Consider the following 17,651-nt stretch of genomic DNA (forward strand, 5'->3'; position numbering starts at 1 on the left):
TCGCTGTTTGTGAGAGAGACAGAGCGGCCACCCGCAAGTGTGGCTTTGTCAGTCAGCTAGCTTGGGTTGGAGGGCTGCCAAGGTTTCCCGCTCGCTCGCTCTCTCTCTCTCCTCTGCCATTCCTGTCATCGTTCTCTTCATGTGTTATTCCACTACCTTTGTCAGTGTGGCGATATTTTGCTATTGTTCTGTTTCACCAGTCCAGTAGCTTTAACAAGGGGACAATTTAGAAAAGTCCTGAATAGATCTATGTCGTAAATAGGCATATATTTAGGCTACCGCTTTGTAGTAGTTTGGTTCTGTTATTCGTAACGCTCAGTGACCCCATCATGAAAGCACTGTCTGTTTCTGTGGGCTTCAGGCTGTTGGATAGTTTCATGGTTATTTTACACTACTTTTTATCTGAGGGGACCTTTGCACAGATTTCCAGGCTAACTAAGCCAAGACAATCTAGTCTCTCAGTGTTCTGTTCTGTTTGAAGGCTATGTTTATCTGAGACAGTTTTCATCTCCCTCCCTCCCTCCCTCCCTCCCTCCCTCCCTCCCTCCCTCCCTCCCTCCCTCCCTCCCTCCCTCCCTCCCTCCCTCCCTCCCTCCCTCCCTCCCTCCCTCCCTCCCTCCCTCCCTCCCTCCCTCCATTCCTCCCTCCCTCCCTCCATTCCTCCCTCCCTCCATTCCTCCCTCCCTCCCTCCATTCCTCCATTCCTCCCTCATCCATTCCTCCCTCATCCATTCCTCCCTTCCTCATCCCTCTCTTTTTCTCTCTCAATTTTTTCAATTCCATTCAAAGGGCTTCATCGGCATGGGAAACATATGTTTACGTTGCCAAAGCAACTGTAATGGATAATAAACAAAAGTGAAATAAACAATCAGAAATGAACAGTAAACATTACACTCACAAAAGTTAGAAATAGACATTTAAAATGTCATTATGTCTATATACAATGTTGTAACGATGTGCAAATAGTTAAAGTAAAAAATTGGAATAAACATAAATATGGGTTGTATTTACAATGGTGTTTGTTCTTCACTGGTTGCCCTTTTCTTGTGGCAACAGGTCACAAATCTTGCTGCTGTGATGTCACACTGGTATTTCACCTCTCTCAGCCCCTCTCTCCCTCCTTCCCACCAGAGAAGGTAAACATTAAGCTAGCGCCACGCTGTTTGTCATTCTGCTGTTGTCTCTTAATCAAAACACTAGGCCTTGGACAAACTGTAGGCTTTACTCACTACACTCCAGTCCAACCCAGCCCAGGCTAACTCAGCCCCGTCCAGTCTAGGCTTACCCACTCCAGACCAACCCAGCCTAGGCTAGCCCCGTCCAGTCTAGGCTTACCCACTCCAGTCCAACCCAGTCCAGGCTAGCCCCATCCAGTCTAGGCCTACTCCAGTCCAGTCCAACCCAGCCCAGGCTAGCCCCATCCAGTCTAGGCTTACCCACTCCAGTCCAACCCAACCCAGTCCAGGCTAGCCCCGTCCAGTCTAGGCTTACCCACTCCAGTCCAACCCAGTCTGGCCCAGCTGTGCTCACCTTTCCTCTGTGTGGTTGGCTGGCTGGGTCATGCAGTCGGACAGTGTTCTCTTTCTGAAGGCTAATAGGTTTAGTGGTCCTGTAATTCCCATCATACTGCAGGTTCAATCTGAGCCAGGTAATCGAGTAGTGGCCTGATCAATCCCTCTGCTACTCTCTGTGTTGGAATAGTTTCTTCTGGGCTTCTCCTGCTCTTGCTCTCTAACTGTTTCTGTCTTGTTCGTTCTTTTTTCTCTCTTACTTATTCTTTCTCGTAGTAAGGTAAAGCTGAGGTTAAACAGACAGTATCTCTGGTAGTAAGGTAAAGCTGAGGTTAAACAGACAGTATCTCTGGTAGTAAGGTAAAGCTGAGGTTAAACCGACATAGTATCTCTGGTAGTAAGGTAAAGCTGAGGTTAAACCGACATAGTATCTCTGGTAGTAAGGTAAAGCTGAGGTTAAACCGACATAGTGTCTCTGGTAGTAAGGTAAAGCTGAGGTTAAACCGACATAGTATCTCTGGTAGTAAGGTAAAGCTGAGGTTAAACAGACAGTATCTCTGGTAGTAAGGTAAAGCTGAGGTTAAACCGACATAGTATCTCTGGTAGTAAGGTAAAGCTGAGGTTAAACAGACAGTATCTCTGGTAGTAAGGTAAAGCTGAGGTTAAACAGACAGTATCTCTGGTAGTAAGGTAAAGCTGAGGTTAAACCGACATAGTATCTCTGGTAGTAAGGTAAAGCTGAGGTTAAACAGACATAGTATCTCTGGTAGTAAGGTAAAGCTGAGGTTAAACAGACAGTATCTCTGGTAGTAAGGTAAAGCTGAGGTTAAACAGACAGTATCTCTGGTAGTAAGGTAAAGCTGAGGTTAAACCGACATAGTATCTCTGGTAGTAAGATAAAGCTGAGGTTAAACAGAACAGCACCATAGACCGATAGTATCCACCACAACCCACGTGGACAGTAATGGCTGACCAATGACCATATGGGAGAGGAGGAGGACATAGACTGTCAACTCTCTCCCTGCTCTCTCTGACTTCACCTCACGTTGAGGTCCTCTGGCTGTGTTTCTCATTGACCTGGCTGAAGATGAGACTTCACCTCACGTTGAGGTCCTCTGCTGTGTTTCTCATTGACCTGGCTGAAGATGAGACTTCACCTCACGTTGAGGTCCTCTGCTGTGTTTCTCACTGACCTGGCTGAAGATGAGACTTCACCTCACGTTGAGGTCCTCTGCTGTGTTTCTCACTGACCTGGCTGAAGATGAGACTTCACCTCACGTTGAGGTCCTCTGCTGTGTTTCTCACTGACCTGGCTGAAGATGAGACTTCACCTCACGTTCAGGTCCTCTGCTGTGTTTCTCATTGACCTGGCTGAAGATGAGGAAATGATAGAAACAGTGTGTGCGTAGCCAATTGTAAACATAAAACAGACGTTTCAACAAACATGGATGGATGCTTTGGAACTTAACTCTGAAATCTGTCATGAGCAATACAAGAAGTTAGTTCTATACCCTATACCGACAGACAGCACCTAGGCAGAGTTTTGCAGATCTTGTGTGTGTGTATCTATACTGTGCTCATGTTTACATTGGAATTCCACAAAGAGCAGCTGGGTGTATAAATTGGGGCGTTTTCAGGTGGTCAATGTTTTAGGTTCTATGTAGGAGGGCAGACCAATGACCCTTTTATTTTTTAGGGGGTGGATCAGCTTTAATATTGCAGATTGTTGCTTCCATCAATGTAATTGTCTGCATCATTTCCAATCCTCCATATATTTTTGGGATAGACAGACAGACATACATACATACAGTTGAAGTGGGAAGTTTACATGCACCTTAGCCAAATACATTTAAACTCGGTTTTCACAATTCCTGACATTTAATCCTAGTAAAAATTCCCAATTTATTTTAAGAATGTGAAATGTCAGAATAATAGTAGAGAAAGTGATTTGTTTCAGCTTTTATTTCTTTCATCACATTCCCAGTGGGTTAGAAGTTTACATACACTCAATTAGTATTTGGTAGCATTGCCTTTACATTGTTTAACTTGGGTGAAACATTTCGGGTAGCCTTCCACAAGCTTCCCACAATAAGTTGGGTGAATGTTGGCCCATTCCTCCTGACAGAGCTGGTGTAACTGAGTCAGGTTTGTAGGCCTTCTTGCTCGCACATGCCTTTTCAGTTCTGCCCACAAATTTTCTTTAGGATCGAGGTCAGGGCTTCGTGATGGCCACTCCAATACCTTGACTTTGTTGTCCTTAAGCCATTTTGCCACAACTTTGGAAGTATGCTTGGGGTCATTGTCCATGTGGAAGACCCATTTGCGACCAAGTTTTAACTTCCTGACTGATGTCTTAAGATGTTGCTTCAACTTAGTGTATGTAAACTTCTGACCCACTGGAATTGTGATACAGTGAATTATAAGTGAAATAATCTGTCTGTAAACAATTGTTGGAAAAATGACTTGTCATGCACAAAGTAGATGTCCTAACCGACTTGCCAAAAGTATAGTTCGTTAACAAGAAGTTTGTGGAGTGGTTAAAAAATGAGTTTTAATGACTTCAACCTAAGTGTATGGAAACTTCTGACTGCAACTGTACATACAGTTGAAGTCAGAAGTTTACATACACTAAGTTGACTGTGCCTTTAAAGTGCCCAAAAAATTATGTCATGGCTTTAGAAGTTTCTGATAGACTAATTGACATCATTTGAGTCAATTGGAGGTGTACCTGTGGATGTACTTCAAGGTCTACCATCAAACTCAGTGCCTCTTGCTTGATATCAAGGGAAAATCAAAAGAAATCAGCCAAGACCTCATAAATAGAAATGTAGAACTCCACAAGTCTGTGGTTCAGCCAAGGGAGCAATCTCCAAACGCCTGAAGGTACCACGCTCATCTATACAAACAATAGTACTTAAGTATAAACACCATGGGACCATACTAGAGGTCAACCGATTAATCGGAATGGCCGATTAATTAGGGCCGATTTCAAGCTTTCATAGCAATCGGAAAATCGTTATTTTTGGGCGCCGATTTCCTTTTTTTTTTTTATATACCTTTACTTAACTAGGCAAGTCAGTCAAGAACACATTCTTATTTTCAATGGCCTAGGAACTGTGGGTTAACTGCCTTGTTCAGGGGTAGAACGACAGATTTTCACCTTGTCAGCTCATTGGTTTCAATCTTGCAACCGCACAGTTAACTAGTCCAAAGCTCTAACCATTGCACTCCACGAGTAGTGTGCCTGTTACGCGAATGCAGTAGAAGCCAAGGTAAATTGCTAGCTAGCATTAAACTTATCTTATAAAAACAATCAATCATAATCACTAGTTATAACAACTAATCCAGTTTAGCAGGCAATATTAACCAGGTGAAATTGTCATTGTCATTTCTCTTGCGTTCATTGCACGCAGAGTCGGAGTATATGCAACAGTTTGGGCTGCCTGGTTCATTGCGAACTAATTTGCCAGAATTTTACGTAATTATGACATAACATTGAATGTTGTGCAATGTAACAAGAATATTTAGACTTAGGGATGCCACCCGTTAGATAAAATACAGAATGGTTCTGTATTTCACTGAAATAATAAATGTTTTGTTTTCTAAATGATAGTTTCCGGATTCGATCATATTAATGACCAAAGGTTTGTGTTTCTGTGTGTTCTCATGTTTATAATTAAGTCTGATTTGATAGAGCAGTCTGACTGAGCAGCAGCAGACCCGTAATCATTCATTCAAACAGCACTTTCGTGCGTTTTGCCAGCAGCTCTTCGCAAGCACAGCGCTGTTTATGACTTCAAGCCTATCAGCCTAATGGCTGGTGTAACCAATGTGAAATGGCTAGCTAGTTAGCTGTTTGTGCGCTAATACCGTTTCAAACGTCCCTCGCTTTTAGATTTGGAGTAGTTATTCCCCTTGCGCTCCAAGGGCCGCGGCTTTTGTGGAGCAATGGGTAACAATGCTTCGAGTGTGGCTGTTGTTGGTGTTCCTGGTTCGAGCCCAGGTAGGGGCAAGGAGAGGGACTATACTATATATAGCTATACTGTTACACTGGCAATACTATAGTGCCTATAAGAACTTCCAATAGTCAAAGGTAAATGAAATACAAATGGTATAGAGAGAAATAGTCCTATAAATACTATATTAATGACAACCTAAAACCTCTTACCTTGGAATATTGAAGTCTCATGTTAAAAGGAACCACCAACTTTCATATGTTCTCATGTTTTGAACAAGGAACTTAAACGTTAGCTTTTTTACATGGCACATATTACTTTCTTCTCCAACACTTTGTTTTTGCATTATTTAAACCAAATTGAACATGTTTCATTATTTATTTGAGGCTAAATTGATTTTATTGATGTTTTATATTAAGTTAAAATAAGTGTTAATTCAGTATTGTTGTAATTGTCATTATTACAAATAAAAAAAAATCTTTTTTTAAACCGGCTGATTAATCGGTAACGGCTTTTTTGGTCCTCCAATAATCGGTATCGGCGTTGAAAAATCTAAATCGGTCGACCTCTAAACCATACCATACCGCTCAGGAAGAAAATCAATCCCAGAACAAGGAAGGAAGAGCCTTAATTTCTCAGAACAAGAATCGACTAATGAGTTTCAGAAGAAAGTTCTTTGTTTCTGGCCATTTTGAGCCTGTAATCGAACCCACAAATGCTGATGCTCCAGATACTCAACTAGTCTAAAGAAGGTTAGTTTTATTGCTTCTTTAATCAGGACAACAGTTTTCAGCTGTGCTAACATAGAATACCCTTCTGAAATTAATGATCAATTAGCCTTTAAAATGATAAACTTGGATTCGCTAACACAACATGCCATTGGAACACAGGAGTGATGGTTGCTGATAATGGGCCTCTACGCCTATGTAGATATTCCATTAAAAATCAGCCGTTCACAATATTAACAATGTCTACACTGTATTTCTGATCAATTTGATGTTATTTTAATGGATAAAAAATGTGCTTTTATTTAAAAAAACAGACATTTATAAGTGACTCAACTTTTGAACGTGTGTGTGTGTGTGTGTTCGTTCACACACACACACACACACACACACACACACACACACACACACACACACACACACACACACACACACACACACACACACACTGTTTTAGAATATACCTTCCTTTATTATTCACCATTAGCCCTACCACCCCTCTCCTAATCGGAGTAACTAATGAACAACAACACTTAGGCTTCTACTTCCAGCGTATATATACTATATACATTTAACAGACAGTATTTTACAATAGTTCTATTGTTTGTTTTTAGTCCTGTCCTCTATTTCTGATGTCCATCCAGTTTGTTCTGTTTGCCATATATTTGGAACTGCACTATTTCACAAACGTTCTGAACCAATATATATTTTACAGACCCGTATATTTTACATGAGTTATCTTGTTGTTATTAGTCCCACCCTTCAGCTCCATTCAACCTTGACCTTTTACAGCCCGTTTCCTTTTGGTATCTGCTACCAGGATGTCTTATTCAATCTTTACCTGTCAGGCAGCCTCGTGGTTAGAGCGTTGGGCAAGTAACCGGAAGGTTGCCAGATCAAATCCCAGAGCTGACAAGGTAAAAATCTGTTGTTCTGCCCCTCTAAGTTCTCATTTAGAATGACAGTGGGTTACACTGTTCCAAGGCCGTCATTGTAAATAAGAATCTGTTCTTAACTGACTTGCCTAGTTAAATAAAGATTTTTTTTTAAGTGGTCTGTTCTGCTCTCTTCACCTCTTCACTGACTCACACACTGAACATGTGAAGAGGCCTGAGAAAGAAAATGACTTTCTTCTCTCTCGCTCCTTCAGCTCTATATTGCGCAGAGCGAGGGAGGCAGGTAGAGAGAAGGGGGGAAGAGTAGCTGCTGCCTTGGCAGCATGGGGATCCCTAATAAATACAGAGTCTGTGGATCTCTCTGGGAGACAGACCACTGGGCCATTAGCATCTCTCTTCCTCCTTACCCCTGTCTTTCTACTTCTCTAATCACTATTTTCTCCTCTTCCTCCCTCTCCATCTCTCTCTATCCCCCATATCTCTTCCTCCCTCTCCATCTCTCTCCTGCATATCTCTTCCGCCCTCTCATCTGTCTCTCCTGCATATCTCTTCCTCCATCTCCCTCCTGCATATCTCTTCCTCCCTCTCCATCTGTCCCTCCTGCATCTCTTCCTCCCTCTCCATCTCTCTCCTGCATATCTCTTCCTCCCTCTCCATCTCTCTCCTGCATATCTCTTCCTCCCTCTCCATCTCTCTCCTGCATATCTCTTCCTCCCTCTCCATCTCTCTCCTGCATATCTCTTCCTCTCTCTCCATCTCTCTCCTGCCTATCTCTTCCTCCCTCTCCATCTCTCTCCTGCATATCTCTTCCTCCCTCTCCATCTCTCTCCTGCCTATCTCTTCCTCCCTCTCCATCTCTCTCCTGCATATCTCTTCCTCCCTCTCCATCTCTCTCCTGCCTATCTCTTCCTCCCTCTCCATCTCTCTCCTGCCTATCTCTTCCTCCCTCTCCATCTCTCTCCTGCATATCTGGCCAGGTCGCAATTGTAAATGAGAACTTGTTCTCAACTTGCCTACCTGGTTAAATAAAGGTAAAATAAATATCTCTTCCTCCCTCTCCATCTCTCGCTCTTTTCTGCCTTGTATGCAGTCTTCCTCACATCTCTCTCCTCCAATCTCACTTTCGCGTCCCACAGCTGTCCCAGAGTCTGTTTCTACTATGGGGGATAGTAGATTGAAATAGGCTAGTGATTTACTGTTCGGTACTCGTCTTGTTGGCTGAGGAAAAGTAAATGTGGACAGTTATTCTAACGTCTTCAAAGTTTACATCAGAATTTGGTAAGAAGGACATTTTCCCTACAGAATCCCTGGTGTGTGTGTGTCTCACACTAAAATAGCCATACTGTGATAATCTAGGATGGATACATTAAATTCCTTGCTTTCTTCTGGCAGCAGCCAGAGTCAACATTTGTTTCATGTTGATGACTCATTAACACAGAGTGCTGAGTGGCAAGTTCCCTTCCTGTGTGTGTGTGTGTCGGCTGTGGAACACGCACCAGTGAGAGCCAACACGTGGTATGCCATACAGCTGGTGTGTGTGGTGACGGAGTGAAGGGACGGACGCTGGCAGCCAGACACTGTGGGCACGGTGACAAGGCGACGTAATGGTTGATCTTGGTTGATGGATTGATACGGGGCAGGTGGACTTCTGTAGCCCAGTGGTTCACACACATTGTTGGTCTGGGAATGCTCTCTTCATTCTCTGCTGACCCACCAAATCAACATAATGTTAACAGCATTGACCCTGGAGGCATTTCCCAGGTGAGCTCCACAGTTGCAGGTCAGTGAAGGGGGTAGTTAGTGAATTGAACACTAAGATGGGATAGCTAGGTAGTCAATGCAGGTGTAAATACCCATGGCTAATGCTCTGTACCAGTGTAGCATGATGGCATACAGGGCTAGTCAGTCATGTAGCTTGTTAGTCAAGTGGCTATTAGCCACTCATTTACTGGGAGCCACTGGGGAAACTGGAGCGGTGTTGGCCGGTCCCCCAGCTCTGAAAACAGGATGCAGCTATAACAACATCCTGTCTGTCAGCGAGAGGTGAACAGAACACAGGCAGCCATTTGTGATCCTCCACGCAGCCAGCCAGCTAGGTCCCATAACTACAGACCGGGGTACCAGGGCAACAATACACCCCTGTGTACCAGTTGGCCAATAGGGACCCCTCTTACTGGATTCTTTCCAGTCCCGCTGTTGTCTGACGTGTCTGACCAATCCCAATATACCATCAGACAGAGGCGGGGTTAGGAGGGGGACACTGACTTATTTAAATGTTTTTCACATCGAGGAGGAGGGAGGAGGATGAGGGGAGGGAGGGAGTGGGAGGGAGGGATGGGGGAGGGAGGGTTGTTGTCATCATGTGTTATCTATCCCAGTGTTTTCTCAACTCTGGGACCGATCAAATGCTTTCAGAAATATGTTGTGGTCCACTAAATTGATGCAGTAGATTCGTCTCTTGCCCACAATCATAGTGTCGTGTCTGCCTGTAGTGTCGTGTCTGCCTGTAGTGTCGTGTCTGCCTGTAGTGTCGTGTAGTGACTAGTGTAGTGTCTGCCTGTAGTGTAGTGATTGTCTGCCTGTAGTGTCGTGTAGTGACTGTCTGCCTGTAGTGACTGTCTGCCTGTAGTGACTGTCTGCCTGTAGTGTCGTGTAGTGACTGTCTGCGTGTAGTGACTGTCTGCCTGTAGTGACTGTCTGCCTGTAGTGACTGTCTGGCTGTGGTGACTGTCTGCCTGTAGTGCCTGTCTGTCTGTAGTGTAGTGCCTGTCTGTAGTGTAGTGCCTGTCTGCCTGTAGTGTAGTGCCTGTCTGCCTGCAGTGTAGTGCCTGTCTGCCTGCAGTGTAGTGCCTGTCTGCCTGCAGTGTAGTGCCTGTCTGCCTGTAGTGCCTGTCTGCCTGTAGTGCCTGTAGTGCCTGTCTGCCTGTAGTGACTGTCTGCCTGTAGTGTAGTGTAGTGACTAGTGTCGTGTCTGCCCGTAGTGTCGTGTCTGCCCGTAGTGTCGTGTCTGCCCGTAGTGTCGTCTCTGCCCGTAGTGTCGTGTCTGCCCGTAGTGTCGTCTCTGCCCGTAGTGTCGTCTCTGCCCGTAGTGTCGTGTCTGCCCGTAGTTTAGTGACTGTCTGCCTGTAGTGTAGTGACTGTCTGCCTGTAGTGTAGTGACTGTCTGCCTGTAGTGTAGTGACTGTCTGCCTGTAGTGTAGTGACTGTCTGCCTGTAGTGTAGTGACTGTCTGCCTGTAGTGTTGTGACTGTCTGCCTGTAGTGTCGTGTAGTGACTGTCTGCCTGTAGTGTCGTGTAGTGACTGTCTGCCTGTAGTGTCGTGTAGTGACTGTCTGCCTGTAGTGTCGTGTAGTGACTGTCTGCCTGTAGTGTCGTGTAGTGACTGTCTGCCTGTAGTGTAGTGACGAGTGTCGTGTCTGCCTGTAGTGTAGTGTTGTCTGCCTGTAGTGTCGGGTCTGCCTGTCGTGTTGTCTGCCTGTCGTGTCGTCTGCCTGTCGTGTCGTCTAGTGTCTGCCTGTAGTGTAGTGTCTGCCTGCCTGTAGTGTCTGCCTGCCTGCCTGTAGTGTCTGCCTGTCATGTTGTCTGCCTGTCGTGTCTGCCTGCCTGTCTGTAGTGTCTGCCTGTCATGTTGTCTGCCTGTCGTGTCTGCCTGTAGTGTCGTGGTGTCTGCCTGTAGTGTCGTGGTGTCTGCCTGTAGTGTAGTGTCGTCTGCCTGTAGTGTAGTGTCGTCTGCCTGTAGTGTAGTGTCGTCTGCCTGTAGTGTAGTGTAGTGACTAGTGTCGTGTCTGCCCGTAGTGTCGTCTCTGCCCGTAGTGTCGTGTCTGCCTGTAGTGTCGTGTCTGCCCGTAGTGTCGTGTCTGCCTGTAGTTTAGTGACTGTCTGCCTGTAGTGTAGTGACTGTCTGCCTATAGTGTCGTGTAGTGACTGTCTGCCTGTAGTGACTGTCTGCCTGTAGTGTTGTGACTGTCTGCCTGTAGTGTCGTGTAGTGACTGTCTGCCTGTAGTGTCGTGTAGTGACTGTCTGCCTGTAGTGTAGTGACTGTCTGCCTGTAGTGTCGTGTAGTGACTGTCTGCCTGTAGTGTCGTGTAGTGACTGTCTGCCTGTAGTGTCGTGTAGTGACTGTCTGCCTGTAGTGTCGTGACTGTCTGCCTGTAGTGTAGTGACTGTCTGCCTGTAGTGTAGTGTAGTGTAGTGACTGTCTGCCTGTAGTGTAGTGTAGTGACTGTCTGCCTGTAGTGTAGTGTAGTGACTGTCTGCCTGTAGTGTCTGCCTGCCTGTGGTGTAGTGACTGTCTGCCTGTAGTGTAGTGTAGTGACGAGTGTCGTGTCTGCCTGTAGTGTAGTGTCGTCTGCCTGTAGTGTAGTGTTGTCTGCCTGTAGTGTCGGGTCTGCCTGTCGTGTTGTCTGCCTGTCGTGTCGTCTAGTGTCTGCCTGTCGTGTTGTCTAGTGTCTGCCTGTAGTGTAGTGTCTGCCTGCCTGTAGTGTCTGCCTGTCATGTTGTCTGCCTGTCGTGTCTGCCTGCCTGTCTGTAGTGTCTGCCTGTCATGTTGTCTGCCTGTCGTGTCTGCCTGTAGTGTCGTGGTGTCTGCCTGTAGTGTCGTGTCGTCTGCCTGTAGTGTCGTGTCGTCTGCCTGTAGTGTCGTGTCGTCTGCCTGTAGTGTAGTGTCGTCTGCCTGTAGTGTAGTGTCGTCTGCCTGTAGTGTAGTGTCGTCTGCCTGTAGTGTAGTGTCGTCTGCCTGTAGTGTAGTGTCGTCTGCCTGTAGTGTTGTCTGCCTGTAGTGTCGTGTCTGCCTGTAGTGTCGTGTCTGCCTGTCGTGTTGTCTGCCTGTCGTGTTGTCTGCCTGTCGTGTTGTCTGCCTGTCGTGTCGTCTGCCTGTCGTGTTGTCTAGTATCTGCCTGTAGTCTAGTGTCTGCCTGTAGTGTAGTGTCTGCCTGTAGTGTAGTGTAGTGCCTGCCTGCCTGTAGTGTCTGTCTGTCTGCCTGCCTGTAGTGTCTGTCTGCCTGCCTGCCTGTAGTGTCTGCCTGCCTGTAGTGTCTGCCTGTCATGTTGTCTGCCTGTCGTGTCTGCCTGTCGTGTCGTATCTGCCTGTAGTGTAGTGTTGTGTCTGCCTGTAGTGTCTGCCTGTAGTGTATAGTGTCTGCTTGTAGTGTAGTGTCTGCCTGTAGTGTAGTGTAGTGTCTGCCTGTAGTGTAGTGTAGTGTCTGCCTGCAGTGTAGTGTCTGCCTGTCATGTTGTCTGCCTGTCGTGTCTGCCTGTCGTGTCTGCCTGTAGTGTCGTATCTGCCTGTAGTGTAGTGTTGTGTCTGCCTGTAGTGTCTGCCTGTAGTGTATAGTGTCTGCTTGTAGTGTAGTGTCTGCCTGTAGTGTAGTGTAGTGTCTGCCTGTAGTGTAGTGTAGTGTCTGCCTGTAGTGTAGTGTAGTGTCTGCCTGTAGTGTAGTGTAGTGTCTGCCTGCAGTGTAGTGTCTGCCTGTCATGTTGTCTGCCTGTCGTGTCTGCCTGTCGTGTCTGCCTGTAGTGTCGTATCTGCCTGTAGTGTAGTGTTGTGTCTGCCTGTAGTGTCTGCCTGTAGTGTAGTATAGTGTCTGCTTGTAGTGTAGTGTCTGCCTGTAGTGTAGTGTAGTGTCTGCCTGCAGTGTAGTGTCTGCCTGTAGTGTAGTGTAGTGTAGTGTCTGCCTGCAGTGTAGTGTCTGCCTGACACAGATTGTCCCTGATGAATTAGTAAAGCTAACACTGGTCCAAAAGGAGGCCTAAATGGAACAGGGTTGTTTGTGGTCCTCAGTCCTGTCTGATGGTGGGGTCTGTGACCTACTTACCCAGCAAGATAACACACGGGGGTGTCTGGAGAAAGGGAAGGGCTGAATGGTGTGTGTGGCACAGTTGGTAGAGCATGACGCCTGCAATGCCAAGGGTCATGGGTTCGTTTTCCGCTGGGGCCACCCATACGTGAAAATGTATGCATGCATGATTAAGTCTCTTTGGACCAAGTCTCTCTGGACCAAGTCTCTTTGGACCAAGTCTCTCTGGGTAATAGTGTCTGCTAAATGGCCTTCTATTAGAACAGCACTGTGTTGTGTGGGATTATAACAAGCACGAACAGAGTCCTTTTCTAGAATGACCTGATATTATATGTGTCAGCTCAGCTCCCTCCAGGGTAACACTGTGGTGAGATTGACTGGATGGCCCTGATAAAACTGACCACACACACACCAGTAACCAGCAGTTAATTGTGTGTGTGACCGTTACTAGTTAGGTGTGTGTGTGTGTGTGACCGTTACTAGTTAGGTGTGTGTGTGTGTGACTGTTACTAGTTTGGTGTGTGTCTGTGTGTGTGTTTGTGTGTGTGTGTGTGTGTGTGTGACCATTACTAGTTAGTTGTGTGTGTGTGTGTGTGTGTGTGTGTGTGACCGTTACTAGTTAGGTGTGTGTGTGTGTGTGACTGTTACTAGTTAGGTGTGTGTGTGTGTGACCGTTACTAGTTAGGTGTGTGTGTGTGACCGTTACTAGTTAGGTGTGTGTGTGTGTGTGTGTGTGTGACCGTTACTAGTTAGGTGTGTGTGTGTGACCGTTACTAGTTAGGTGTGTGTGTGTGTGTGTGTGTGTGTGTGTGTGTGTGTGTGTGTGTGTGTGTGTGTGTGTGTGACAGTTACTAGTTAGGTGTGTGTGTGTGTGTGTGTGACCGTTACTAGTTAGGTGTGTGTGTGTGACCGTTACTAGTTAGGTGTGTGTGTGTGTGTGTGTGACCGTTACTAGTTAGGTGTGTGTGTGTGTGACCGTTACTAGTTAGGTGTGTGTGTGTGTGACCGTTACTAGTTAGGTGTGTGTGTGTGACCGTTACTAGTTAGGTGTGTGTGTGTGACCGTTACTAGTTAGGTGTGTGTGTGTGACCGTTACTAGTTAGGTGTGTGTGTTTGACCGTTACTAGTTAGGTGTGTGTGTTTGACCGTTACTAGTTAGGTGTGTGTGTGACCGTTACTAGTTAGGTGTGTGTGTGACCGTTACTAGTTAGGTGTGTGTGTGTGACCGTTACTAGTTAGGTGTGTGTGTGTGACCGTTACTAGTTAGGTGTGTGTGTGACCGTTACTAGTTAGGTGTGTGTGTGTGTGTGTGTGTGTGTGACCGTTACTAGTTAGGTGTGTGTGTTTGACCGTTACTAGTTAGGTGTGTGTGTGTGACCGTTACTAGTTAGGTGTGTGTGTTTGACCGTTACTAGTTAGGTGTGTGTGTGTGTGTGTGTGTGTGTGTGTGACCGTTACTAGTTAGGTGTGTGTGTGTGACCGTTACTAGTTAGGTGTGTGTGTGTGACCATTACTAGTTAGTTGTGTGTGTGTGTGTGTGTGTGACCGTTACTAGTTAGGTGTGTGTGTGTGTGTGACTGTTACTAGTTAGGTGTGTGTGTGTGTGACCGTTACTAGTTAGGTGTGTGTGTGTGTGTGTGACCGTTACTAGTTAGGTGTGTGTGTGTGACCGTTACTAGTTAGGTGTGTGTGTGTGTGTGTGTGTGTGACCGTTACTAGTTAGGTGTGTGTGTGTGACCGTTACTAGTTAGGTGTGTGTGTGTGACCGTTACTAGTTAGGTGTGTGTGTGTGTGTGTGTGTGTGTGTGTGTGTGTGTGTGTGTGTGTGTGTGTGTGTGACAGTTACTAGTTAGGTGTGTGTGTGTGTGTGTGTGACCGTTACTAGTTAGGTGTGTGTGTGTGACCGTTACTAGTTAGGTGTGTGTGTGTGTGTGTGTGACCGTTACTAGTTAGGTGTGTGTGTGTGTGACCGTTACTAGTTAGGTGTGTGTGTGTGTGACCGTTACTAGTTAGGTGTGTGTGTGTGACCGTTACTAGTTAGGTGTGTGTGTGTGACCGTTACTAGTTAGGTGTGTGTGTGTGACCGTTACTAGTTAGGTGTGTGTGTTTGACCGTTACTAGTTAGGTGTGTGTGTTTGACCGTTACTAGTTAGGTGTGTGTGTGACCGTTACTAGTTAGGTGTGTGTGTGACCGTTACTAGTTAGGTGTGTGTGTGTGTGACCGTTACTAGTTAGGTGTGTGTGTGTGACCGTTACTAGTTAGGTGTGTGTGTGACCGTTACTAGTTAGGTGTGTGTGTGTGTGTGTGTGTGTGTGACCGTTACTAGTTAGGTGTGTGTGTTTGACCGTTACTAGTTAGGTGTGTGTGTGTGACCGTTACTAGTTAGGTGTGTGTGTTTGACCGTTACTAGTTAGGTGTGTGTGTGTGTGTGTGTGTGTGTGTGTGACCGTTACTAGTTAGGTGTGTGTGTGTGACCGTTACTAGTTAGGTGTGTGTGTGTGACCGTTACTAGTTAGGTGTGTGTGTGTGACCGTTACTAGTTAGGTGTGTGTGTGTGTGTGTGTGTGTGTGTGTGTGTGTGTGTGTGTGTGTGTGTGTGTGTGTGTGTGTGTGTGTGTGTGACCGTTACTAGTTAGGTGTGTGTGTGTGACCGTTACTAGTTAGGTGTGTGTGTGTGACCGTTACTAGTTAGGTGTGTGTGTGTGACCGTTACTAGTTAGGTGTGTGTGTGTGTGTGTGACCGTTACTAGTTAGGTGTGTGTGCTGTGTTGATTGTTCTACAGTATCTGCTGTAACAACCAGTGAGGAGGAGAGGCTAGGAGGTCTTGGGAAATGAGGGGAGTGATTGAAGTGGCAGAGGGATGGCAGTTTATTCCCCCCACGCATTACTACACACACAACCTGTACACAGCACACTACAATTATAGACGACAATACACTGTTTCACCCACACTCATTTAGCAGTCACTCACACATGTACCACCCATTATTACAGTCAAGTCAACAGATACAATTCCAAACAACACATTCACATTACAGTCTCTCAACTCAACCTCCTCACACAGCTGTAACCTACCGTTAAATAAACTGTCCCACACACTGACCTCACTTAACCTTCCATCCATCCTGCCAGGTCTAATCTCTGTCTCATAAACAGCCGAGGGTGAAGTGGAGGAATGTACACAGGACCGACAGAACGGATCAGAGTAGAGGCCACATCTCCTGTTAGTCCACTAGCCTTAATAACAGACATGGAAATGGGTGTGGCGTAAGGACAGTTGGCATCAGAATGCCTTGTATATAATGACTAGCTCCACCCCTAACCCTCTCACCTCTATGGGTCTAAGCCACGCCCACATCCCCTCTGATTGGGGCTTTGGTTAGCCTGGTTCCTCCTGAAAGATCTATTCTGGCATTACCCGTGTGTTGCCAGAGAATGGCCCTGCCAGCGCCACAACAGTGAGCCAAGATGGAGCTCAGTGGCTCCAATAGAGCCAGTCGCAGAGCAGCTGGTGTGATATTAAACATTAAGAGTGTGACCGGCTCCACCGCGGGCCTGCTGCTTTTGTTTGGCAGCCATGCTGGGCCTCTGATGGATAATAAGACCTGGGCCCAGTCAGGCTAATGGGCCTCACAGCCAGGGAGATATTATACCTAGCCAGTAGCCTCACAGCCAGGGAGATATTACACCTAGCCAGTAGCCTCACAGCCAGGGAGTTATGACACCTAGCCAGTAGCCTCACAGCCAGGGAGATATGACACCTAGCCAGTAGCCTCACAGCCAGGGAGATATTATACCTAGCCAGTAGCCTCACAGCCAGGGAGATATTACACCTAGCCAGTAGCCTCACAGCCAGGGAGATATGACACCTAGCCAGTAGCCTCACAGCCAGGGAGATATGACACCTAGCCAGTAGCCTCACAGCCAGGGAGATATGACACCTAGCCAGTAGCCTCACAGCCAGGGAGATATTCTACCTAGCCAGTAGCCTCACAGCCAGGGAGTTATGACACCTAGCCAGTAGCCTCACAGCCAGGGAGATATGACACCTAGCCAGTAGCCTCACAGCCAGGGAGATATGACACCTAGCCAGTAGCCTCACGGCCAGGGAGATGTGACACCTAGCCAGTAGCACGTTAGCCAATACCACACACACCTACTATGGGCAGTATTCTTCAGAATTCGTGGTATAGCAGTTAGTAGTTGTTCAGTGCAGTGTATCATCGGTCTTGTTGACTTGCTGTTCCGTGTGTATGTACAGCTGATATGCTCTACTGAAGACATCCATTCAGACCAGACAGGAAGTAACTCTGAGAGGATGCAGCTATCCTAGCTGTCACTCAGCTGTCATCTTTCATGATACGCTCCTATCCACCCCGAAGTCTCTCCTACTCGTCTCCTCATCCCCCCCCCCCCCCCCTTTCTTCTCGTTTGTCTGTCTCTTTCCTCCCTGTTAGTGGCTGACTACTGAGCAGGAACAGATTGGAACCCTTGTTGCCGTGACGTCTGGAGGACATGTATTACAGCTTGTCAGACCTCTGATGTCATCTGGGTCGTGTGTGTGCCGTTGATTGACAGGCTTCTCTCTCTTTGTTGCAGACGCCTTTGTGAACAGCCAGGAGTGGACTCTGAGCCGATCGGTACCAGAACTCAAAGTGGTGAGTCTGAAATTGGATACAAACGCTCCAATGAGTCTTCTCCTGGACGTACATGTACACAGACCAGGAATGAGGTCAAAACTTGAAACAGAATATAATTGCCTTCC

The 17,651-nt window shown here is 46.5% G+C and overlaps 1 protein-coding gene across 6 annotated transcripts in view; it reads left to right on the plus strand.

Annotated features, from left to right (window-relative positions):
- Positions 1-17,651, plus strand: part of agap1 (ArfGAP with GTPase domain, ankyrin repeat and PH domain 1) — a 193,011-nt gene that overhangs the window by 30,383 nt on the left and 144,977 nt on the right. For all 6 annotated transcript variants that reach the window (XM_031813531.1, XM_031813525.1, XM_031813527.1 and 3 more), the window contains exon 2: positions 17,486-17,544. In XM_031813531.1, coding sequence (XP_031669391.1) covers positions 17,486-17,544 — 59 coding nt within the window. The remainder of the gene's footprint in view (positions 1-17,485; positions 17,545-17,651) is intronic.

The sequence above is a fragment of the Oncorhynchus kisutch genome, unplaced genomic scaffold (assembly GCF_002021735.2).
Source record: "Oncorhynchus kisutch isolate 150728-3 unplaced genomic scaffold, Okis_V2 Okis05a-Okis16b_hom, whole genome shotgun sequence".
Taxonomy (NCBI): domain Eukaryota; kingdom Metazoa; phylum Chordata; class Actinopteri; order Salmoniformes; family Salmonidae; genus Oncorhynchus; species Oncorhynchus kisutch.